The sequence below is a fragment of the Calonectris borealis genome, chromosome 3 (assembly GCF_964195595.1).
Source record: "Calonectris borealis chromosome 3, bCalBor7.hap1.2, whole genome shotgun sequence".
In the NCBI taxonomy this organism is placed as follows: Eukaryota; Metazoa; Chordata; class Aves; order Procellariiformes; family Procellariidae; genus Calonectris; species Calonectris borealis.
This window is the reverse complement of record NC_134314.1, coordinates 97,319,913-97,345,272: the sequence shown is the minus strand read 5'-3', so window position 1 is coordinate 97,345,272 and position 25,360 is coordinate 97,319,913. Positions and strand designations below refer to the sequence as shown.

The 25,360-nt window shown below is 51.5% G+C and overlaps 1 protein-coding gene across 1 annotated transcript; it reads right to left on the bottom strand.

The window, feature by feature from the left end:
* Positions 1-6,115: 6,115 nt before the first annotated feature.
* Positions 6,116-19,801, bottom strand: FOSL2 (FOS like 2, AP-1 transcription factor subunit). The gene is made up of 4 exons (XM_075146842.1): positions 19,566-19,801; positions 13,298-13,552; positions 9,560-9,667; positions 6,116-8,061 (listed from the first exon to the last, which is right to left on the bottom strand). The coding sequence occupies exons 1-4, from the start codon at positions 19,662-19,664 to the stop codon at positions 7,552-7,554; spliced, it is 972 nt and encodes a 323-aa protein (XP_075002943.1). The 5' UTR covers positions 19,665-19,801; the 3' UTR covers positions 6,116-7,551.
* Positions 19,802-25,360: the final 5,559 nt, after the last annotated feature.

The window sequence follows — 25,360 nt, the reverse complement described above, 5'->3', positions numbered from 1 at the left end:
GTCACATCCTTCCCACATGACAGTGGAAACATCACTTCAGACCAGCATTCTGGATGCTTTCTTTTCCCCCACACTCCCACTCCAGCTCTGCTTGCCATTAAGCTTTCTTCAGGTTTAGCACATGCTTATTCTTTCCATTGGCTGAAGAATTTCTACAGTGTTCCTGTAGCTGTTCCTGCAGATTCTAGACCAAATTAAAAAAGAAAAAAAAAATCACCAAAAGCCTTCATCTGACAACTTGCCATCTCTGGCGATATATTCAGGCCACTCCTCTGGGCTTGTGCTTGCCACAAAAGCTCTGCCCCAGGTAGTGTCTCCCCTCCACTGAATTTGTAGGAAGACCAGGCTACCTGCTGCCTAGACCTGCTACATGCTTCCTGAAGAGATGAGCCAGTTCTTGGTACTTCACTAAAGAAATGTGACCATGAGGAAAGTCCAGAGATGAATCTTGCATCATGGGGAGGGGACAAGCAAAAGAAGACCTGGAGCCTCTCTTAATTCTTGTACACAGTAAAGACATCATTGGGACGTACACTGATCCTGATGGAAGAGATGTTGGTGTAGATGCTGCTCACATCCCTTCTTTGCAAAAGGAACAGGCGATCTCTCTTCCAGCACCATTCCGCTTGGGAACGAGCACCCGCCCCGTGGTAACACACAGATCCCTCACTTACACGACAAGGTCGGGGCATCACAGGGTGGAGGGAGGGTGAGCCTGTTTCAGAAGGAGGGGAAATTCCCTAAGTGAAGTGGAGATCTAAACCAAGATGAGGATGTCGGGAAAAACACAATTTCCATGTCAGTGTGGTAGAATTTGGCCTCCCACAGCTAGAAGACTGGTGGAAAACAGTTTTCTCTGCTGTGTAATTTCATCCTTCAAATTATAGTAACTGGTGCGGACATTCCAGCATCTGCGAGCTAATGATGATAAAAGGCAGTCGCAGCCAGCCAGTCAGTGCTGGGAGGAAATCAGGTGGGAGGCCTAGCCTCGCAACCAGCATTTGCAGACGAGCAACGTTAAGCCCTTTCCAAGGGCGCCTTCAGCAAGCAGGAGCTTAGGGAGCACTTCAGGTTGGCAGGAGGCAAGCAAGAACGTATCCTCCTGCTAGTCTTTTTTTGGGAGGGGGCGGAGGGGGGATACACTGCCAAAGGAGCCGGTTTGACAAAATCGAGGCTGGATGCCTCTGTGCACTGGCGTAATGGGAAAGCCCTTCGTGAGGCAGGAAATCCTGGAGGCACTCCCCTTAGAGAAAGCTTGTGAGCAGTGGATCATCAAATGGGGACTCCCCCATGCCCGAGGCCCCGTGGAGATAGATATTAAGAGATGATGCTCTTGGGTCCTTCGGCATATTTGCGTATAATTGCCATGCCCCCCAGAATAACTACTTTTTCCTTTAGCCCCTCCAGGAGGAGTGCATTTGGAAAAAGCCTCCCAAAGCCTCTCCCTCACTCCCTGAGCCATCCTTGACCCCGTGGGGCACCCTAAGGCTGGCTCCGGCTCTACAGCCCCAACCATCCTATGTCGACTTTGTGTCAGCTTTCCTACAATACGGATTCCTGACCGCTGAGCTCACTTCACGCAGGCATATGCATGTATTCCCTGTTCTAGTGACTGATACCTTCAGCATTCCCCATGACTTCACAAATATTTTCATACACCAGCCATGTAACTTACTCTGACATCTCTCATCTCCTTCCCCATGGCACTGTGAGAACACAAGGGTTAAAAAGAAAAAAAAAAAAAAAAAAAAAGGAGGCGGGGGTGGGGAGAGAGAGAGACAGGGACCAGCAGGAAGCCAAAGCAGACATTACTCCTAAGGAAACCCATGAGTAAGGAGCAGCTTGGCCTGGCGCCAGCTTGGCTAGCCATGACTCACCTAACATCTCCTCCCCACCACTGTTTCTTTTTTAACTTGAATATGACATCCTCTACTCCTAACCTGGTGTATCTGGGTTCCTTCCACTCCAGAGACTGCAGCTTTTCCCAGGTGAGCAAGGGAATCCCATCTTAACCTCCTCCTTAGTGCCAGTGAAGCAACCATGCTCTCCACCCCACGTTTTCAGAGCAGAAGCTTTAAGTCCTTCTGGCTGAGGAGGTGGATTAAAAAAAAAAAAAAAAGGTAAAGTCACCTCAGCACGCATTTTCTAGCTCTATCCCTTTCTTTTTGAAGCCAAGATGAAAGGATTAATGCATTATTTGCCTTTTAGCCCAGGTGGTCTGCTCTGCTAGCCTCTGCCCCATTTACCATTGTTGCAGCTAACAGCTGTCTGGATTGCAGCTGCTCTAATGAAAGAAGCCCTGAAATATGCTACAACCGGGCACCTGGCAATGCTGTACCCATTTGTTCATATTGAAGGAACATGTGAGCTTTTAATTGTTCATGGCAAAGGGAGCTTTTTAATGACTTCAATTAACAGAGAGAGAAGAACTCCAGTTAGCTCTTACTATACAAAAGAGTGTCCACAATGTCATTAAAACAAGATTTACAAGTGTCATAACTCTCAGCAGCATAGTCAACAATACAGCCAATCATTACAACTGAGCACCACAGGCGAAGGGGGGAACATCACACCACCGAGGAATGGGAGGAAGAGAAAGGAGTATTGGGGGGAAGGTGCAGAGGAAAAAAGAAAAGTCATTTTTTCTTTTCAGTCTAAATTGATTTTATTCTACAAAATGCTACTCAGTTAAAATTGTAAAAGCAAAACTGTTTTAATATGTTCTTTCTTTCATAGCAGCAAGCTTTCTCTAACAAGCTTTTTGTTTTAGTGCAAATACTGTAGGCCTGTATTACAGTAAAATAACAAGAACAGAAAAGAGACAACACCAGAGAGAACGCCTCAGAGCTGAGATTCTCCAGGACTGCAAGAACGATATCAAGCTCACGACGAGCAAAGAAGGGTCCCAATTCAGCAGTCACCTTTAAGAACCTCCTTGGCAGAAACTATTTCACCGCAGACAAAAAGAAGAAAAACCATGATCTAAAACTCTTGAGGAAAAAAAAAAAAGATAATGGTGCCCCCAAACCTTCAATAATCCTCATGGTCGCCTGTTAATCACTGAGGCTTGATTCCACCTCTGACACCCGCTTTGCAGCAGCGAATTGCTACTGATGCTTTCAGTTTGCCCCCAGGAGAGTGGAATCAGAATCAGGCCCTTTCTGTATCTGAGGATCTTAAAGTAGACTTTAGTGACACTAGTAACTTATCGCTCTAATAAAGATGCACTATCCCTTATTGATGTTACTTTGAACTACACAGTATATCAAGATATATACAACAGTTTATCCTCTCACTGAGCAAAAACAACTGGATACCTATTTTCTACACATTTTAATATGGTTTTAATATCAAGTAACCACAAACAAGAAAGTGGAATAACCCTTTAATCATACAGGATAGGAGGGGAACAATTAAGTAAAACAGGATGGGATTTTATTATTATCTTGTATTCTGAGATTTGTCCTCAACTCCACCTACTGTTCACAGAGGAATGATAATGCATCTTTAGAAACATATCTCTTTTTACATTTTATACAGACAACAACAAAACCCAGAATCTTTTATTTAAAGAATCGAAAAAAATTATTAGCCTAAAAAAAGAGGAAGATTGGAGTATTTTTAATGCTTTCTTTATTATATCCAAGTCTTGAACAGAAAAAAAAGATGTAAACATGATAAATAAATAAGAAATAAAATGTAGATTGTTCCCCCCACCTCTTAAAATGTTTGACTTGGCCTTCCTAATGAAAATGAACTTGTAAGTGTCATAAGATTTCTTACATTTCAGAAGTCTGTTTTAGAATGAAAAAAAAAACCACCAAAAACAACAACAAAAAGAAAAAAGAAGCAACAACCAAACACCAGGAATGTGAGTTGGGAGGATGTTAAATTAATGGCGGGCAGATCTGCTGGAGCAGGCACAAGACGGCTGCCTGCCAATAAATAATAAGATACCAGGGAGGAGGGGGTGTCTTAGGTTTGTTTTCATTTTGTTTTTTCTTTTCATTTAGGATGAAGGCCAGGTGGATCCTACATACAGTAAGCAGCAAAATTAAAGGTTCAGATGAACTAAATAGATCATTTAAATAATAATTATAAAAACACAACAGAGAGCTACTGTCCCCAGCATGTTGGTCCCAAATCCCATCACACCACAAGCAGTTTGAGACTTACCCAGTCTCACACCTCCAAGAAAGGAATGGATGAAGGCAGTGCCACAACTGGGAAGGGGGAAGGAGGGCAAAATTGGAATGGCAAACATCACCTGGAAGCTGAATGTTTCCTTCAATGCAGCTGCCACTGCTCCTCCCAGTTTGGCATTGATTAATTTAAGATGTTATTAGAGGCTTCATTGGGCCAGTCACTACGGGGTTGACCCAATACCAGCTGAAATTCCCTGGGCCTTTTCCTATTGACTTCAACAGCTCTTGGTCAGACACTAGTTATAACAGCTCCCGCATCCCCATTACATGCGGAACATGGAGACACCACGTTTAGGAATCGAAAGGGAAGGTACTCATGGAAAATACAATTTTGGGGATGGGGAAGACGGTCAATTCCCAAAAAGCACACCAGTAAACCTGAAAAGAAGAATGCAGGGCCAGACCAAGACAGCAGCAGAACTCAAGTTGTACCTGCCTGCCAGAAACTAAACAAAAGTAAGGTTGATGCACAAAATACAGAAGGCAGGAGACCAGCGATCCCAACACAGACATCCTCTGAGAGGTCTGAGGGCCAAAGTGGGCAGGCACAAGGTATTGGGGGCTTTTTCCAGGTGGTAGAAAATAATCCTCTTTTCTGGGCAGTTTCACATGGCTCCCCTCAGTGTCGCAGGACAGGAAAAGGGACCGTCCTGTCCTGCCTCTGAGAAGGTCAATGACAAGGCAGCAGGCAGTGGGCAAGGGCCAGCCGCAGCTCCTTTTGGCAACGATTCAGTGAGCAACAGCAAAAGTAGTTTTTTTTGTTGTTCCACTAGGAGTTAGGCTTACTCGGGTTTGAGGAGGCACCTGGCTTCCTGAAACCCCTAGTGGGAATGCTCCTCATCTCCTGGGAGACAGCGATGCTGGTCAGCTGGCCTCAAAAGTAGCTGCATCACTTTAGGATTCACCATTTGTCAATGTTGCATTCTGCCCAAAAATGGGTGGAAGTGACATGCAGACACATTGTATTGAACAGTTTTAGATTCTCAATCTAGACTGGCCCAAACAAGCATCTGGCAAAATGGAGACAGTTAGAGAAGCAGCGGTTTCACCTAAAGTGATATCATCTGCATAAAACCCTATGAAAGCAGGACCCTTTGTGCTAACTATGGGAAGTTTAAGGTCTACTTTATTAAAAAGGAAGTTTGGGTGTTTTGTTACCTCTAGCACCGGTGTAATGATGGAAGTGTTTAAGCAATAAAGTAAAAGCCTGAATCACAATCAGCTTTACGAAGCAAAAAGATCACTCATCTATTTCTATTTCTGGCAGGTTTGGCAAATACCTGGGTTTAAAAATAATAGTAATAATAAAAAAGCACAGCCTACCTTTAGAGCCAAAGTAGTGTCCCTTTGAAATGATTCAAGGAATGGGCAGTGGCCAGGGTTTGAGGGAAGCCAGCCCTGCTGAGTAAAGGTCCAGTTCCACGAGCTGAACCCTTTTAATTCCCAGTGGAGTTGGTGAGGACTGCAGCAGTTTAGCATCTCACAGGACTGGCCCTATAATCGCATATTGCATTTCTCCAGGTCCAGCCTGACCAAGAAATACCTTGGTTTCAGTTGATTAAAAAAAAAAAAAAAAAAGAAAGTCTCACACCAGAATAAATAGCTGCCACCACAGCTTCAACAGGCAGGACCAAAGAGATATCTCCTAAGTGGCTTTGCTGGCAAGCTGGGCAATCCTAGTGTGCACATGGTCGTGGTTTGTCAGTGCCTTGACATCAACAGGAATTGAGCTTGGCTCCAAGCAGGAATAGGTTACACACACATTACTGTTTTCAGTAGTGAACATCAGCACTGGAGAGCTTGTGCCCTCTGTGAGCACTTAGTAGTAGCAGCCAAGCCCACAGGCCGGAGAAGACAAAGACCCAGGGCTAGGGGAAGAGCCCTCTGATTTTTTTTTTTTTTTTGACTTCAGGCCAATCAACCCCAACAAAACCAGATCAGTTACAACGCAAAAAAAAACAGAGGCCAAAGACTGAGGTGCAAATAACAGTAATCGATTTTCCGCCGCTGTCAATTTGTCATTCACAACCAGAGGTTATCAGAAGCTCTGTTCTGGTTTAAACAGGTCATCACTTCAACCACGCAATTCCTGCCCAGTCAGGAGCACCTTGTGGCCTGTGCTGTGCTGGAGGCTGGACCACTGCCTTCCCCCCAACCTCGGAAATTGGGCATCTCTGAGCAACCAACACCTGCTGGTATCAACTGGTGGATGCACGCTGCTTTGTTTCCCAACAATGAAAAAGTCAGCAAGGGTACAGCCAGCTAGTTTCACCCTCTTATCCGCTGCCAGTCTCCATCCTAGATTTATAGGCACCTGGTACCACCTCTTTTTCGGTAGCACGTCCTGCAAATACGGCCAAGGGGAGGGGAGGATTTACTAACAGGAAGAGATGAGCCTCTGAGTCAGGAGCCCTGATGGGAAGGAAGATGCAATACTCCCTAGACAGCGGGCAGCCCAGGAAAAGTAAACAACAAGCAGCAGATTTGATATCCACCAAACTGAGGTGAAACCCTGCCAAGACACTGGTAAGTGCCAGCCCAGCAGCTTTTCTGATGCTACTTGGGCCCTGAGATGCTAACTGGTTTTTCTGAGGAGCCCACGGGGATAAATATATCTACATTTTAAAAAAGAAAGGCTTCCGCATGAGCCTCCTGCTGTTTCTCTGTTCGCTGTGTCTGTGCCCCAGGCCAGAGTTACGAGCTCTGCCCTTGCTGCTGAGCCCTCAGGCTCCTCTTGATCCCTCCTCCCCGGGACCTCCCAGCCATCCCCCTCCTGCCTGGGCAACCCTACGTGTTTCCCGCAGCCTGTCCCAAGAGGAAAGATCCCAACAAGCCTTTAGAGTTCAGAGCAACTGGATGAAATGTCATGGGATCGACAACATTGGAAATGATAAGCGCAGAGAGAGAGAGAGAGAGAGGGGAAGAGACAAGTTGTAAGATCAACTAACCAGAATGATCTAAGCACAGAGCACAACCGATCAGATCAATTCACAAAGGAAAGGGACGACTAGCAACCGTCTGCAGCTCGCCTTCAGTCCTGGCCAGGAGTGCTCCCCGAGTCCGCTACGGCCGTGAAAAGGTTTCCATAGGCAGTCCCTACAGAGGGGACATCACCCTCTCCAAACAGTCCTGGCGCATCAGTCCCACCCTTGCCATTTCCTGCCGCCAGGGAGCTGGCGTTGGTCCTCATTCTCCTTCCTGGAGCTGCAGCACTTCCCCATCCTTGTTCTTGCTGCCCTTGTGCTTGAACGATCCTGTGCCTGTCTCTAATCCCATGGAGGGGGACTCCCCCCATGGTGCTGGGGGGGGATGTAACACACTGGCAAAATGGGGGGCCACAGGGGGATTACAACGCCAGCAAGGTGGGAGAGTTCAAGGAATCCGAGGACTGGTCACCACTGCTGCTGCTCCTCCGGTGAGCTTTGGAGCAGGACTCGGACGGGGAGAGAGGAGACTCCTGATCCAACACGTTGGGGTAGGTGAACACCAAGTTGGAGGAGCCAGGAGTGATGGCTGGTGTTGAGGTCACCACGATGGGAGTGTTGAGTGCCTCCTCCCCATAAAAACCTCCAGCAATGCTGATGGGCTTAATGACAGACCTCTGGGCTTTGTCAAGGACCAAAGAGGAAGACGGGATCTCTTCCTCCACAGGCTCCTGCTTCACCACCACCGCTCCGCTCGCTCCAGTCCGAACGCTCTGGAGGCTGCTGGATGGTGGGCTCCGACGTTCCTCAGGGCTGATTTTGCACACAGGGCTGTGAGCCACCAGCATAAACTCCAGCTTCTCCTTCTCCTTTTGGAGCTCAGCGATCTCTTTTTGCAGCACTGACTTCTCCTCCTCCAGCACTTCAGTTTCCTGCAGACAAAAGGGGAATAAGTAAGTATCAGAGGGTCTGGCACTGCTCCTAGCCTGGAACATGGCCATCAAGTCCAGTTCCCATCTGGCATGGGCAGATATACCCCAGACTCTTCATAAGCAAAGCAGGCACCAGGTCATTGCCAGCTGAGCATCTTGCGTTTCACGTGTCTACCAGTAGGCTATTCCCAAACTTCACCAATCTAAGGGTTATAAACGGTCTTCTCATGAGCTCACCTTAATTTTCTCATGGCCAGCTTCTACCACTCTGTCTTGGCCTGTGATTTAAATAACTCTCCCTTGCTGTCTGCCTGACAGACACCTTAGCAGAGAGGACTCAGATCTCCTCCCATCATTCTTTGTGTCGGGGAAGTCATGTTCTTTTCACTTCTTAGAGGTAGTGTACAGCAATCTCTACACTGTTTCCATTTACCCTCTGTAGTGCATATTCCAGATGAGGTCTGACATTTGCCCGACTTGCACAAAGGACTAACACTTTCATCTCCACTGGATCATCCCTTGATGCATCCTTGGATTCATACATTTACCTTTCCCATGATCACATCACACTGATGGCTTATAGTCAATCTGTGAGCAATTAGTACCTTCCTATGTGAGGAGCTCAGCATTTCACAGAAGTACTCATCCTCAGTCCTTCAGGATATGACCTCCCACTTTGCACTCCTTTCAATTCTATTACTTTAGCCAAGACAATCCTTAAATTCTTCCTATAGGATGTCCTGCCTCCCCTGCCCTGAGAATACCTCCCGAATTTGAGTTGGCAGCACGTTTCACTGGTGTGCTTTCACTGCTGCTGCTGTGCTTGTTAATAAGATCATGGAATACAACCAGCCCCAGGCTGGTTCCTGAGCAGAAGCGCTGGAGCCTTCTCTCCAGCCTCTTTCAACGCAACCCATCCTTGTCTCCTCTTCAGCCAGTCCCTTACCCACGCCACAGTTCTTGCACTCATCCCTTCTCCAGCTTCGCTAGTTATTTCCCCTGTGGCACCAGACCACACGTCTCTGCGGCGCTTTCTTCGTGCAGGAAATCAGTTACCCCCACCAAAGAAAGGTTAGCCTAAAGCATGGAGCTTTGATAAATACACATAACATCTGCCTCGTTTTCTACTGCTTTTGGATGATCCTACCGTCTTCAGTGCTTTTGTCCTTAAAGCCTTTGAGGCACACAGCATCTTTATTTCCACTTACAGAGGGAGACCAGTGGTAGGGCGACTGGTGCTAGTTGGGAGGCTAGAAGGCAGGAGAGCTCCTAGGACATTTTGGGCAGTCAGCAGGGGGAATTTAGGCTCCGGGGCTCCAGGCCCGAGCCCTCACCACCGTTGATGTAGGAGCAACGCCAGCGGGCAGCCTTGGAAGGGGAAGGCAGCATGTGTTTTGTAGCATCTTCCTCGAACATGCTAGCGGAGGGAGAGCAATGCCCTTCGAGCTGATCCAAAGGGCGGGCGACAAGGAGGGAGAAACGTATGCAGAGCACGTACCGCCTGGAGTTTCTCTGTTAGCTCTCGACGCCTGTTACGACACTTAGCAGCTGCCAGCTTGTTCCTCTCTCTCCGAATCCTTCGCTTCTCTTCTTCCTCAGGCGACAGCTGTGGGCAAGTGCCAAAAAAACCCACAATCAGATCTGAGCAAGGCATTCCTTGAAGTTTGTGAGGATTTAACCGCAACGCAAAGAAAAAAGGCCTGATCCAGCAGGATGCTGAGCACTCCCCTCTTCACTGATGTCAGCAGAAGATGAAAGCGCACAGTATCTCTGCCTGCACCGGGTCTTAGCAGAAGGGTGAGGAGAAGACGGAGCGGGGAGCAGGGGGAAGATTGTGTAAGAGGACAGTGAATCTGCACCAAGGCCAAACAGATAAAAGATGCTCTGATTGTTTCACAACTTGGGTGGTACATTAAGCAAAACCAGAGCACGATGTTGTAAGTGCCTCTTTCTTGAAAGAAAATATCTGCTGCTTCCCACACAAAAAAATAGTTGTTAGCTTGAAGGTTGGGGATGGGGTGGAGGGGGAGACAGGGAAATCAGCAGAGCTCCCATGAAGTCCGTGAAGCAACAATGATTTATACCACCCAAAAATCTGACCTCACATTTTCGAGCACTCAGCGAGATAACACACTGTGCTTCTTGCATCAGCAGGCAAGGCTCCAGTGATATCAAGGGCTTCCTGAGGCCAGCTGACATCCTCACTGATGTAAATCAGGAGCAATTCCATAGAAACCCATCGAGCGACACTCTTGCGAAACCAGGGGAAGTGAGCAGGAGCCCACAAGATCTGGTCAAGTCAGGCCTAGCTTTTGGGGTCTGAGATGAGGTTTTACAAAGCCCAGCAGCGGCAGATAGGCTCGCACCACTGCCAAGGCCAGGGAGCCGGTACAGCAGCGTGTGAAGAGGGTCGGCATGGCCCGGCTTACGGCTGCGGCACATGGCGTGCAGGAGCCGGTGCAAACAGACGGCCGTGGGGATTCACGGCACACGCTTGGCCGTGCATCCTCCTCCGCTGCGGACCGACCTCCTGCCCTGCACTGCAGCCTCGGCCTGGCGACTGCAAACAAAAGTGAAACGAGCACCCTGCAAAGCACGTGTCAGATCTCACGTAGTGCCAGCAGAGAATGGAAAGAAAAACCTTTTCATAAAAGCTTTCAGTTTTAATATCTTCAGGGGCTGTCAAAATCACAAACGAGATATTCACCCTTTTACTATCTTTTCTTTTTAGTGTTAGTTTTACTCTAACCTCATTCTGGTTTGTTTTGGTTTGCTTTATTTCCTTAATTTCGATCTTTGCAGTTTCGGGGAGTTTACTTCAGCCTCTGGGCATTCCCCTCGCTCGGTTCCGCTTTTTTTCGGGATCCAGTCCGTGCCTGCGATTTCACCTGCAGGCAGCGTGAGCCCCTGGATGCACACGGAGCCACACAAGCACTTCTAGGACTTCAGGACACAGGTTTTGGGCCTGAAAGCTTTTCTATCAGCAGAATCACAGCACTCCATCTCGGGGTGGGGGTACCTCCACCCTGCTGGGCAGCAGCCGGCAGCGCTTTGGCATACTCCCCCCCAGTAAGGAGCCCCCACGGGCACCGCTCTCCCCAGCACAGTTCTGCTGATCAGTCCCCAGCCCACATGTGTGCGGAGTAAAAATGTATTTGCACACAAGTATCCGCAGTACGGCAAAGCTTTAAGCATGCACACAGATTCTGTGCTGACTTGGGGCCTCTGTGTACCGTTTTCAAGAGCCCTTTCACGCTTTAGAAGCGCAGACCTCATTGAAATACGTTGGGACTGAAATTTCTCCTCCCAGGGCCCTCAAGTCATTTTTAAATTATCTGTCTCGGAGGCTACGCTTTGCAAAAATCTCATAGACGGGGCTGAAGCCCCTAATCTGGACGTGCTTAACATTATAGCGGGTCTAAAAAGGAATATTCTGTCAGCGGTTGCTGGATTTGTTTGAAAGCGGTTGGATTTGGCACTCTTCGTGCCCCTGCTGTATGCGTTATCTGTAGCTTGTCCAAGCCCAATACGTGCATTCGCTGGCAGAAACGTTCATCAAAACAGCCTCTTTTCATAAAGTGTTACACAATGTTTTCCAAAAAGGCACTCCGATGCGGTGTTCAAAGCACCAACAGCGGAAACCTGAGCCAAAGAGCCGTGGTAAAGTGCCCGGGTACTGCCTTAGCACGTGTCTAATCAAAAGGACTTGGCTTTGAATGACCCACAATGAACGGCTTGCAAACAAGCCACAGGCCAGGAATTGCTTGGCAGGCATCCTTCAGCAAATAACTCTGAACAACAAATAAAGCGGAGAATATGGTGATCTCTTCACGGCCAATTTGTGAACACAGAGGCAGCATTTGTCAAACAAATTAGTTGTTGCTAATTATTCCCCCAGTTCTCGTGAGAGTTTCCCTGGCTTTGGACACCAGCCCTGCACACAGGGAACCGGGAGGTAGCTCCGGCTGGTGGAAAGGGCTGGCGGAAAGGGCTGGCATGCGCCCGAACCACCACGGCTGCCCCATCCTTCCTCCCCAAAAACGGGTCCTGGGTGTGCACAGAAGGTGCAGCTCACTCCGGACAAGTGACTTTAACCCCCTCCCTGCCTCTTAGGTCTAAACCAGACAGCGACTCCACATAAAATAATCAGACTGTGAATCAAAACAGATGACGTGGAAGTAAAAGTAGGGCTGGTGAGTCTTATTAGAAACAGACCTCATGCAATAGCGTGTGCTGGTGTACTGAGGGTGCGCAGTGCATCTCGTTACACTGCTCTGCAGCGACCCACACAACTGCTGCTTCGGAACGATTCGGGGAGATCTAGATTATTCATATTTCTTTATGTCTTTTTTTAAAAGAAGTCAGCCTAGCACTGTGGATAACTGTTCACCAGAGCCCTGGAGAGGGCTGTTTCTTACTGCGAAGAGATTCACAGGGCTGAAAGGATTTCTAGAAGATGAGACACCTGCATCTAGTCCATCACCCTGCCCAGGCACAGGATCCAGGCTCGGTAATCCCATCAAAGAGGCTGAGCACGGGGCAGCAGTGGCACAAGCCACCCAATCCTGGCTATGGAAATGCCACTGGGTTGGGAACAGAAAAATCTCTGCGTATGGGATCCCCACCTCACTGCTGTAAAGCGATCAAGCGATTGCTTTTTTGTAGTGGGAAGGTGGATTTAGACCCCAGACATCCAGAAGGCTCTTGCTACTAGAGTTGAGGAGCTCTAGGGAAGCTGTTCCCCTCTGCATGATGCTGGCTGGTACCGGCGGTATCACCCAAAAGTGAGAGTGGAGCAGCGCTAGCTGCCACAGAGCAGATATAAAACACCAGCTGATGTAATTTGGGTGTCAGTTTTGTAAAGGACCTACGTAAAAGCTCCTCTGGTTGCTCAGAGGTTTCCTTCTGCCTGGAGTGGTAGAGACACTCAAACCGAAACCCAGGGCTCAACTTCAGAGTTTCACCTGCTTTTGAAACCGAGCCGCAATGCAGCCCAGTGGTGTGAAGCATTTGATGGAGATTGGGTAAGTCTCGCCGTGCGATGAGGAAGCAGCAATAAAATCACCCTCCGGCTTACACCCTACGTCACCCCGAGAAACCCCAGCACCTCTCCAGCGCAGGGGACGGACCTCAGCGCTCCCCCCGGGGCCAGGGGATCCCACAAGAGGGCAGGGGCGGGGAATCTCCGTACGCCTGTGTCTGAGGCGCCCCGAGCCGCTCTCCCCGCCGTAGTTACCTGCTCGTCTCTTCGTCTCCGGCCCACTGTGGTCCCGATGGTTTTGATCACTCCAGGTCGCTGAAGGGCTGTGTGTCCGGCCACGGAAGACAGCGGGGGCAGCGGATGGCTGTAGGGGTGCGAGCGAGAGTAAGGGCTTGACATGGAGGTGATGACGGTGGGCTGGACCATCCACTGCAGGTCTTGGCTAGTTGTGATGGCGTTGATCGTAGGGATGAAAGCACTGCCTGATCCTGGCATATCTACTCGAAATTTCTAAGAGGAAAAGCGGGGGGGGAAAGGGAGAGAGAGAGAAGAGAAGAGAATGTCAATGAAAGCAGAACGTAAGTGGTTACTCAGAAACCAGCTAGGCCCTCAGGAGCGGCACCAGTGAGGATCAAAGCAGCACCTGAAGCAAAGGCACCGGCTGCCGGGGCCTCTGCAGCGTCCCAGGCTGCCCCCACCCGCCGCAGCCCCCCGAGGAAGGTGCTGGGCTCAGGTGCTTCCCCTCCAGAGCAGCCCTGCCCTCTCCCAGCCCCTTCCTCATCCCCCCCACCTGCCCAGCATCCCCTACGGCAGCCTCCCTTCCCGGGCAGCGTCCCCACCGCTGCCTCCCGCCTGTGCCCACGGCTCCTTCCGGCGTGGAGCGAAAGGGGAATTAAGGAGTTTCTAGAAAAACACTTCTCTGCCAGTCCAAAGAAAAGGAAGAGAAACTTCAGTTCTGAATTGCCGTTACCAAGCAGAGCAAAACCTTCTTCTACCAACGGATTCCCCTGAAATTTGGGCTCGGTCCACGTAGGGTTTGGTATGGCAAGAACAGCAGCTTGCTTCTCGTTCAGTGGTTCTGTGCTCGCCGCACACACAGGGCGAGCAATCCGGCCCCGGGACGGTTACGTGCGAGGATATGTATTTTAATAGCAGCCTATAAAATAGGTCTTAGGATTCAGATCGGGCAAGTTCCCTGCAGCTCTCTGCACTGTCTAGACAAAACAAGGCAGCAGTAAAACCAAGGCAGCAGGTAATGATCTCCTCCAAAATACATGTACACCTTATTTCAGACAGAGGTAAATCCATCTGGATAATACGCTGGCACTAAACTGCAAGGAAAACAATCGCTTGTCCCCGGAGGGGGAAGCAGGGGAGAAAGAATGCTTTTGTCTATGCTGAGCTCCTTCAGGAGGCTTTCCATGGTTAGACTCGGTTTTACAGACAAACATGCCTTGCTCCAGCAATCACTGTGCAAGGGACAGGGCTTGTAGGACCGGCAGCCGTCACTACCACCGATTGGTAAGCCATGAAACAATCCCGTGAAAAACGCATGCTCTTGGGTCAACAAACTAGCTTCCCAGAGAAGCGAGAGCCCTTGCATCAGCCTGACCTCAGCTCAGGTAAGCGTCCCAGATAAGGGACAGCACTTCAACACAGATTTCCTTTCCAGGGTGTGCCTAGTCAAGCACCTTAAGTGCTTTGTTAAACCAAGGCTACTGCAAATAGTATTTCACATTCTGATAGCTACAGCATTTCGGGCCAGTATTAGCCATAAGAAGTCCAGCTGCCAATGCCTGGAGATCAGAAGATCCAGTTTGAATACCGACAAATGCCGACTTACAGCTTTGGACAGCTCAAAATCTAGCAAGAAAGGATGAGAGAAGGAAGGAGTGAATCGAGTTCAGCAAGTGGGGGAATTATGCAGCCAGAATGACACTGGCACCAAGACCTTGGCAAAAGCCCCACCAGAACCTCAGAGATTCACCTGGAGCTTGAGTCCAACACAGCCTCAGCACACCCCACATTTCAGAGTGCATGCCATCTTTGTGACCTCTCCCGATTAACTACAGAGGGCCAGAGCTGCAAACTGTCAACATGATAGAGGAATTTACAGGAGCAAATCCCCTCTTTTGCTCTGCCCAGCGTACGCTGTGACCACACGGCACAGGAGAGGACGCCTTGGTGCCTCCACAACCATAACACCATAACAAAGGGATCTGAACCTCGCAGAAGGGAGGAAGGTCGAGACTAGTTAAACCACAGGTGCTCAGGGGACACGAGTTCTGCTTCCAGCTCCACAAGTGGCTTCTATCATGACCTTTACCCACCTGTGCCACTATCCCTCCTGTACCCAAAAAGCAGAGAAGAAAGAGTCCTGTTTTCTTTGCAGGGACACTAGAAAGCCATGGCTGCAAAACATTTGGAGATCTTTTGGTGCTTTGCTATGCAAAGACACCCGTTTGCATTCCAGAGGAAACGACCTTACAGAGGGGGCCACCGACACACAACGACCTGCTAAAAATTCCCATCAGAGGTCGGGAGAGTCAGACCCACCACCAAACCAGCCACATAAGATACAAGGGTCTGACACAAAGATCCAGCTCTGAGTTATTGACAAAGTGACTACACCACTTGCAGCTGCTCTTGTATTCAACTTAGGACCCTCCTCTAACACCAGTGGAGGTCTCCAGGACAGCAAAGGGGAGCTGCTCAGTTCAGCCACAGCTCCACGGTGCTTGCTTGCAGGCCCAGGGAAGAGACCAGTTGCACTGCAGTCCCTGTCTGTGCCATGCTGCATCTCTGTCACCAGCTTCCCTTCTAATGCCTCGAAGTATCAAAGAATTCCCCCAATCCTGTATTCTGTATTTTTCCCCAGATAACTAATTAAAGGACATGCTGCTGTGACAGGCTGAGTCTTCAGGTACAGGGTGCTCAGGCTACTGCTGGCTTTTACAGGCATTGCTTCCTGACTGGCCAGGCTTTCCCCACATATCTCGCTTTCCCTGCTAGGACACTGCACTGGATCAGCTTTGCCATACCAAAATACTGTTGGCCCCCCGTGCTCTGCCCGGTGGCAGTCAGCTCTGACCCCTGGGACACTGCTGGTTTCAGTGGCAGGCCCTGAATTCCCTGCCACCTCCCCTGCACAGCCCCTTTGGGCACCGGACTCCTCCCTTTGGAGCTCCAGACCTTTCCCCAAACTGTAACCCTAGCTTTGCTCTCCTCATCCCTCCCTCCCCTCAGAGAGCTTCGATCCCCCTGCCAGCCTGGCAGCACCGCCTTGCCCTCACCCACCTCCCCATTTCTCCTCCTTCCAGACCCCCTCCTGCCATTTCCTCACCTAGGACACCCACAGCTCTCCTCTCCTGATCTGGGAGAGGCTCCTGGAGGCAACACTCTGCCAGCTCTCGGTTCTCCTTATCTAGGAGGAATTCACAGTGCTCCAGAAAAGATGTGGTGATAGCCAGACTGCAGGGCTACACACGCAGCACGCGCTAACCACGAAGCCACCACTCTCCTCCTGACCCAAGCAACACACAGATGAAGGTATCGTTAAAAAAAAGCAACAACTAAACAGCAAACAGAAAGAGTCTGTTATTAGGAGTGGCAAGAACTGAGGTCAGTCTCTGCTCTGCCTTAAAAATACAGGGTTGGAGAGCAGCCTCCCCCAATCCATAGCCAAGGGAGTCTCCAGCGAGTCCTGCCACGGGCAGGGAGAGGCTACCGGTCCCTGCAGTTAGCAGGTCACAACCTAGGAGCACGGGAACATTTCAGGCTGTGGCTCCGTGGTCCCCTTCTCCATCTTAACGAGGAGTTTCTATACCGCACCCCATTGCGTCTCCGTTCCCCTCCAGACCTTCAGTTACATCTGTAACGGCAAGCGCTGAGTGGCACCAGAAACCAGGCTAGAAACGGGTACAATGGCCATGGAAAAAAACAAACCCAACAACAAAAGCACCAAGAAACCACCCAGAGAATCTTTAACAACTACTCAATTATCAAGTATAGGGTGTATAGGGTATGGCGTGTAATAAATGCAAGGCCCCCATGGCTCTCCCATGTTGAATATCTCCCCGAAGGAAAACCGGACACAGTGCTGGGATATTTGAGGGGAAAGTCGACCGGTCTGAAAGAGCACACAAACTCTTCCCATTAAAGTCTATGTTTACCACATGGCAAGTCAGTGATTAGGAAAATAGCATGACACGCAACTTAAAAGAAAAATGTTCCAGTGCTGTGTTGTATGGGAAAAATAATTAAAAAGCATCAAAGTTTTGGCTCAGAGACACAGTTTCCACTTAAACATGTGACTGATGCATCTTTTCGTGCTTTGGGAAAAAAAACACACTGAAGAAAAAATTTCTACAATGCATATTTTCTGTAGCGATAAAACTCTGCAGATCTCCATAGACCAGAATCAGCAGAACAGCCCGACTGCTGGGGTAAAGGCAACGCTTACATTTGATCCTAATCTACAACATCTGTAAGGATCAAGGGAAAGACGAAGCGCAAGGCCTTGAGAAATCTCCCGGATTCTTAAAGAAAACATTTATGTTCTCGCTAAGCCGGCGTCCTGCTCAAAGCCCCGTTTCAGATAGTAACCCTAGAAACTGGGCTCTGGCCCCCGTATCGAACGCCACACAGGCCAGCTGCCTGGGGAAGACGCACAGCCCCAGAAAATAAAAAGGGGAAAACCCAGTTATCGGTCGGACCTCGATAGCGCAAATATTAAGCGGCACCGGAGTTTCCCGGCCTCCTGCAGCCAGTGCTTGAATCCAGCGCAGCTGCTGAATCAGAGGAGGGAAGGGGGAGTGAAGGATTTGCAGCTTGCCGGCCGTTTTCAGCTTCTCAGCCCCTCTTCCCGCTCCCCCACCTTGTCCTGGCATTTACTGTAAAACAGGGAATAAGCTGGAGCCGAGCTACAATCCCTGGAAACCTCGGTGGGCAGCCCGCAGAGGGCACCAGCGAGATGCGTTTGGAGCAGGCGGGGAGCGGCGGCGAGTCATTTCTGGTAAAACTTCTTTAATGTGAGGAATGTCACGGGCTGGTACGGTTGGCAAAGTTTAAGACCGGACTTTTCGGTTTTGTTTTTTTTTTTTTTTTTTTTTAAAAATGATCCTATGACTTCTTGATGCGAAGACAGCAATGTGCTCACGCTGCCAGTTCGCTCATACAAGCCACACAAGAAATAATATTATTGTGAGAAGGGGGGGGAGGAAGACCAACTCTGAAAAAGCAAAAAAAGAGTGAGGCTGGGCCAGCTGATGTAAACAAGTTATGAAATAACCCAGGTTTGTATAACTGGCCCGGTTGTGTAATGCCTTCCCCAGAAGTGGTGGATTTAGTCGATGTCGGCATATAAGCCATTCCGAGATGTTTTCTTAGGAAAATGAAAAGGAAAAAACCTCAAACCACCCGAGTAGACTTCTAGGTCCGTGAATTCACGCCGCTTCCACAGGAAATATCTCCCATTCCTCAAGTGCCGCCCGGCAGCGGGAGCTTGCGGGGGGAGCGGGGCCGGCCGGCGCGGAGAGCGCTCCGGCGGCTCCCCGGGAAACTCTCGCTCGGGAAAAAGCGATCACCAGCCGGAGAGCGGCCGGCGGCTCCCGGTAAAGGGAAGGAGCGGCCGGGCAGCGGGCAGAGCAAAGCGGCACGCCGCCGGCGTTTGGGTCTCACTGGTGGGAGAGGCAAAAATAATGTCACCGCCACGGAGCCAAAGTTTGGGGGGCGGGGGGTGTGTGTGAGAAGCGGGGAGACCACTTTATACGCTTGAAAAAGCCGGAGCCCGCTTCCAGCCATCCCCTGCGTGTTTTAAGGTGGCTGCAATAGCGCCCTGAAAGTCACTCAGGCGGCACCTCCCAAAGCCCCGGGGAGGACGCCCGAACTGTTGGGAGCGAGCCCCGGACAGTGCCCGGGCAGGGGCGGTGAGCGGAGGGACAGGGAAGCTCCCGCCGAGAACAAAAGCAGGAAGGAGGAAGAGTCAGATTCGCCCCTGTATTTGCGTTACCGGCCTCGGAGAGGAGTTGCCCGCAAGAGCCCTTTGATTTCCGAGCTGGCCCCGGCCCGCCGCTGCGGCGGGTCCCCGGGCACCAGGCGGGGTCACCCCACCGACCCCCGCTCTACCTGGGGCCGGGGCAGCCGGGCGCTTCCTCACCGCACGTCCCCGCTCGCGGCAGGCCGCCGCCTCCCACGGCACCCCCGGCCCCGGGTGGGCACCCCCGGCCCCGACCGGAGGGGAACTCCGCTCAGCGTCCCGCCTGGAAGGGTCGCGGCACTCGCTCCGGGGCGGGCAGGCAGGGAGGGAAGGAAAGCGGCGGCGCCCGGCCGGGAGCGACGGGACGGCGGCGGCGGGCAGCCCGCGCCATCTGCGCCCCCGCGGACGGCGCCTCTCCGCCGGGCGCCCGCGCCTTCACCGCGGAGGAAGCGCCGCTCCCCAGGCGTGGCGGTGAACTCCCGTGCCGGGAGCGCTCGCAGCAGCCCCCCAGAGGGACCGGGGGAGAAGGGCAGCGCCCGGCCCTACCTGCTGGGCTGCGCCGCTGGAGTAGGTCTCGGGATGTCCCGGGGAGCCGCTGCTGCCTCTGGAGGAGGTGTCGAAGTTCCCGGGGTAGTCCTGGTACATGGTCCGAGGTCGGGCCGGGGGAGCCGCGTCCCCGCCTTCCCGCACCGACACCCGCCGCTCCCTCGCCGTCTCCCCGCCCCCTTCTCCCTCCCGACCTCTTCGGCTCTTGCCTTTCGCCTCCCAGCGCTCGCCGCGGAAAAAAAAAAAAAGGGGGGAGAAGGGCAAAAAAGGCAAAAAAAGGGGGGGAAAAAGAGAGGAAAAGGAAAAATAAAATAACGATAATAAAAGAGGCTCAGGCGGCAGCGAGGCGCCGACGGGACGGGACGGGAGGGCTCGGCGGCGGGAGCAGCGCCGTGCGCGCAGGCAGCGGCAGGCAGATGTCCTCTCTCCGCGCTGCCCGGCGAGACTCGCCCCGCCGGCGGAGCGGCCCCGGCCCCGGGGGCTGCAGGCGGAGCGGTTCTCCTCCGCCTCCCCCTCTCCACCACCACCAACCGCCCCTTTTCCCGGCGCGGGGTGACTCAACCGGGTCTTACACCCCGCGGCTCCCCGGTACGGCGAGCGACAGCTCCGCGCACCCGCGGTGACTCAGAGCAATGGCATCGCCCCGGCCCCACTCGCTTATTATCCGCCCGCCGCCGCCGCCGCACCATGTGCACTCGCACACGTCAAACCCGCGGCGCACCGGCCCCACCTTGCCAGCGCGGAGCCTCCCACCTGCCGCCGCCGCGGGGGGGGCGGGACGGGGAGACGGGGAGACGGGGAGCGCGCCCGCCCCCGCCGCGCCCGCCGCGCCGCCCCCGCCGCTACGCCCGCCCCGCCCGGACCCGCGCTCCGGGCGGGGCGGGCGCAGCGGCGGGGGCGGCGCGGCGGCGCGTTCCCGTCAGGCCCCGCCTCCCCCCGCCCCGCTTGGTCCCGTCCGTTGTCGCACGTTGCCAAAAATGGTCATTTGCGTCGCACGACGCGAGCGCGGGTTTCCTTGCCGCGGATGACGCGCTGCGAGAGGGATTCCCTGGCTCCGCCGCCGGGATTTAAAGGGGCAGGCGCACCGCTCGGGTGGTGGCGGGGGGGGCGGCTTTTGGGGGAACGGGGCGCAAATGTCGCCCCACAGACCGGCCCCACAGACCCGGATTTGATACACGGGGTCTGTCCAGCCCTCCTCCCTGCGGGAGCATGGATGGCAGCCGCGGTACCCCCGTGCTTGGTCCCTTTCCTCACAGCATCAATAAACCAAGTGTTAGACTCGGCTAGTTTTTATAGCAGTGGTAACCTATTTTTATTTTTATTATTTTTATTTATTTATATTTATTTAATTTTTTAGGTTTTTTTCTTGTTATTTTTCTTTTATATTTCTTTGCTTTTTAATTTTTTCTTTTATTTTTTATTTTTTACTAATTTTTATTTTATTTTAAAAGTTTTTTTATTATTATTTTTATTTTTATTTTTTCTTACTTTTATCTTAATTTTATTTTTCTTATTTTTATTTTATTTTTACAATTTTTATTAATTTTTATTTTATATTTATCCTTATTTTTATTTTTTTCTTATTTTTATTTTTTAATTTTATTTTTATACTTATTTTTATTTTTTCAGCGGACTCCTCCATCCTCCTGGGAGCTGGCTGCAGAGCCACTCCAGGCCTCTAAGCCAGGGTATGTCACAGGAACAGCAGGTAACTGCAGTAGAAACTCACAGGGCAAGGACCGTAGCCACCTCAGGTGGCTGTGGCATTGCCAGGTCACTGACTGGCACAGGCTGGAAGGTGGCAGAAGCAGACAGAGCAGAGCCATCCGCACGGAGAACGTGTGCTCTTGGGTGACCTGCAGCAAACACAGCAACGATGCTAGTTTACAGATTGTTCAAGTGCTGCTCTTAGACCTAAAATGTCTCGTTTTCACCCTCCCTGGAGGATTGACCCAGCCCCGTGCGTGTCCTTTTTGCTGGTAGGGAAGGAGAAGTCATCTCAGTTCAAGCTATAAAATCCCATTTAAGCTGTCTCATGGGCAAAGTATTTTCCCACAGGAGCTCATCTGAGAGTAACGGGCTTTCCTCCACTCACACTGTCCTCCTTGGGAAGGGAGAGGCAGCACCCATCCCAATCCCAGAGCCTTTGGGGAATTCCGAAAAGAAGTGGCCCATCGGTGACATGTCTTCAGCACCTGAATTCTTTAGTGCCGAGCCAGGCATTTGGCACTAAAACTCCTGCCGATGCTGTTTGGTTTCCAGCACCTTCATTTTCCAGGCAATCGAAATTCTCCATCCAAATTAGCCGCAGCATGTGTCTTTGGGGGAGGTGGGGACAGGGCTGCAAAAATAAACCCGTGCTTCCAACTGGCATTGCACTGGGAGCGAGGGGCTGGGGAGGGGGAGAGGCCCTCTAGCAGGCACGGCGAGGCTGTGACGTGGTTTTCCCCTTGGGCTGCACGTCAGGCAGATGATCTGCACGTGCTTCGTTCTGCTGGAAAGAGAATTAGTTCAAGATGTGAGAGGAATCGGGCTGCAGTTGTTAAGAGATGAAGAGAGACGGGGAAAAACATGCGGTGTAATAAAGAACCTTAACGGGAGGGGTTGGGGTTTGGCTGGTCAACTCCCTTGATTCTGCCTCCAGCCCCCCTCAGGTGGAGGCTGCTGCTGGCCCCGGCGTTTACCAGGCGTCAGGAACCACTGCTGTCATCTGGGGTCACCAGCCCCCGCTTCGGTCATGTTTTAAATCAGGCTGGTGGGCTTGTAGAAACCACGCTACTGTGCAGAGAGGAATGCAAAAGTATTTGGTCCGGGGGAAAGAGATGGCCAGAAACAGGGGGGGCGGAGAGGGGGGTGCTCGAGCCTTAGTTGCAAAAGGAAGAGAGAGAGGGGTTCTCGTCCCCACCCACCCCCCGAACTGTTTCTATAATTTTTCTTCAGCAGATCATAAAACCTAAAATACCTGCTCTGCTCATGTTTCTGCCCAAGCACAAACATTTTGAGCATTGTTTTCAAACATTATTCCAACGTGATTTTGGCACATCTAGACCCCATCCCGCCTAATTTGCATGAGACCTCGCCTGGGAACATTCGTTTGAAATGACATTCAACTGCTGTTTTAATATTCGGCTGCAGTTAATGTCGGTGCAATTAGTTGACACTTGTAAATCCTCAAGTTAAAAGCCCTGTAAGAAGTGTAGGAAGCTGAAAGCGCACCTGAGGCCAAACCCTCAGCTACTGTCGGGCAGTGAACTTCTTCCACGGCTGGATCGGCTCCACCTTGCCCTCCGCGAGTGCCTGACCCATGGCCCCCGGATGCGACGCTGAAGTTTTACCATGTATTTGCGTTGACTTTGCTAGAGTTTCTTCTGGCCTGGGAGTGCAAACCCCCTCCGGCTAAGACAGGCTCACACATACAGAAGTGATCAGTATGTCCCGTAAGGAAAAAATAATCAGCCTCACGGAGCCTCCTCATTCCCTATCAGCCCTTCGTAATACTTTCTTATTTTTTTGGATCAAAGTAACTCAGACTAGCCTGGCTCGCGGTGCCCCAGACACATGCATTTTTAATCCGCATCCAGACCAAGCTTCGTTGTGCAATAGGCTCCCTGCTTCCAAAAAAACAAGAGATAACATGTACGTCTGCCTAGTCCATTCTTGCCTGAACCATAGACAAATTAAGACCAGCCCAGGTTCCAGGGCAGGAGAGGATCATTGTAAGGCAAATGAGACCTTGGCTCCTCATGTTTCGGGATTTTGGGAGCAATTAGGAGACTGAAACCCAGACCTGGGAATGCTTTTCACTGTGTTTTTACGGGAGCGGAGCGTAAGGGCACTCGGCAGCAGCTTAGACTTGGCCTTTGGCAAGCGTGTGGCAGAGCCTGCAGTTAGGACCTCCTTCTCCAGCCTCCCCGGCAGTGCCAGGCTGCACCAGCCCCGCCGTGCCACCTGCCTAAGAGCAAAATCATTGATTTGCGATCAAGGGAGAAAACTGCAATCACGTTCCTCTTTCTCCTTGCCCTTTTTTTTTTTACAACCCTTTAGATATCTCCTGTGAAGAAGCCTGCAGGAATCGCTTCACCTTAAACGTGCACTGCCACCAGCGAAGGACAGCTGAGACGTGCTGTGGCTGTCCCCGCCGCAGGGCAGGGCAGCCCTTGGGCTGGGGGGCGGCTCCAGGGGTGGCCTCTTCTCCCCACACGATTCCTCATCTCCTGTTTTAAAATTCAGTCCCAACTCCCCCAGATTGGTGCTATCTCAATCACCGTTCATTAAAAAGAACTTCTATTACACAAGCGACGATTCTGTTGCTTCCCGAGACCTTTTCCTCGAGCTCTCTGAAGAAGCAGCGTATGCATTTCCAGGGCTCTCCAGCCCTTCCTGACAACTGTACTTTCATCTGTGCGCAAAGTCTGCTTGTCTCCCTAAGTGCTAAGAGCAAGTGTTTTGATGTTAACTTCTGGGAACAAGCTCTTAAGCTACCACCTCACACTTAATTACAGTTATTTATTAAGTACTCCAGCGTATCCAAGGGAGAACGGAGGTTTTCTGCTTCAAAGGGTTTGCTGGACGTGGTTCGGCAAACGCCTTTCACCAAACAGAGTGCTTTTCCTACCCACGTACCGTCGGACCCCGGGGCCCCTTCTCCTGCCGATAACCCCATTGTTTTCAGGACGCACGGCAGCCATAGGGCCCCACTCCAGCAGCGCACCGTATCTTCAGGGAGGGAGTCACTCCCCTCAATTGATCTCAGGTGACTGCAGTGAGACTGTCCCTGTGTTCAAGAGCGCAGCTGGCTTGGCCCCATGTTCCTGGCAGGGTGAGCGCTGCCATACGTCCTGTTCAGGGTAATGACACTAATCCTGCCACAGCCTGATGATGAGGTGACATCTTTCCCAATCCTGATGCCAATAAAAGCCCAGGATAAAGCCAGATGCCACGATGCTCTTCCTTCTTTTGAACCAGGGTTGGGGTGATGCTGAAGGCCTGGGATGCGGGCAGGGCAGCAGCGGGGCGGTCCTGGAGCAGCATCGGCTCCAAACCCCTCTGGCAATACTCAGTCAGGCTCGTGGCACAGCCGTGGTGCGGTGCCATAGCCAGCGGGCCTGCTGGCTCCGCGCAGGGTCAGTTCTGCAGAGATCCCAGACGCCGACAAAGCCAAACGCTACTTCAAAGCAGAAACAGCTTCAGCCCTCTTAAAATGCTCCAGAACAAAAATCCTCCCAACCCACTGAGCGGCAGGTGCAAGAAGTGGATTGGGACCAAGGGCTTATTAAAAGTGACCACGACGCACAGTTTACAGCATTTTGCTGGTGTAGGGAAGCGGAAAACAGCTTCAGGAGATACCAGCCTAGGGACGAGCAAGCTCCCTCCTAGCCCCAGAGTACGCGGGATGTGAGAGATGGGAATAGAGATCCCACGAGTCAAGCTCTAGACACCTCTTGGCACGAGATGAACGGTCTTATCTTGATACCTGTGTTTGTTTGCCCAGCTCCAAACCTGTCTCAGCAACACGAGAGCCTGCCTTGCCCCGCTCCTGCCTCTTGCAGAGACACCACCTCCGGTCCCAGCAGCCAAAGGGCCCACCGAGGCTCAGCCACACCGCAGCCCAGGGGCTTCCCCGCGAGATAGGGGCGGCCCCGGCAGACGCTGCCGCAGGAGGCATTTTAGGGGATGGGAGCCCTGCCCTCCACAGCTTAGCAGCCCCTCGCTGCCCAGTCCAGCAAAGGACTTGAATATTTTCTTGCTGTATTTTGTGAGCGGCGCCTCCACAAACACATTTTCTTGTGTCAGAG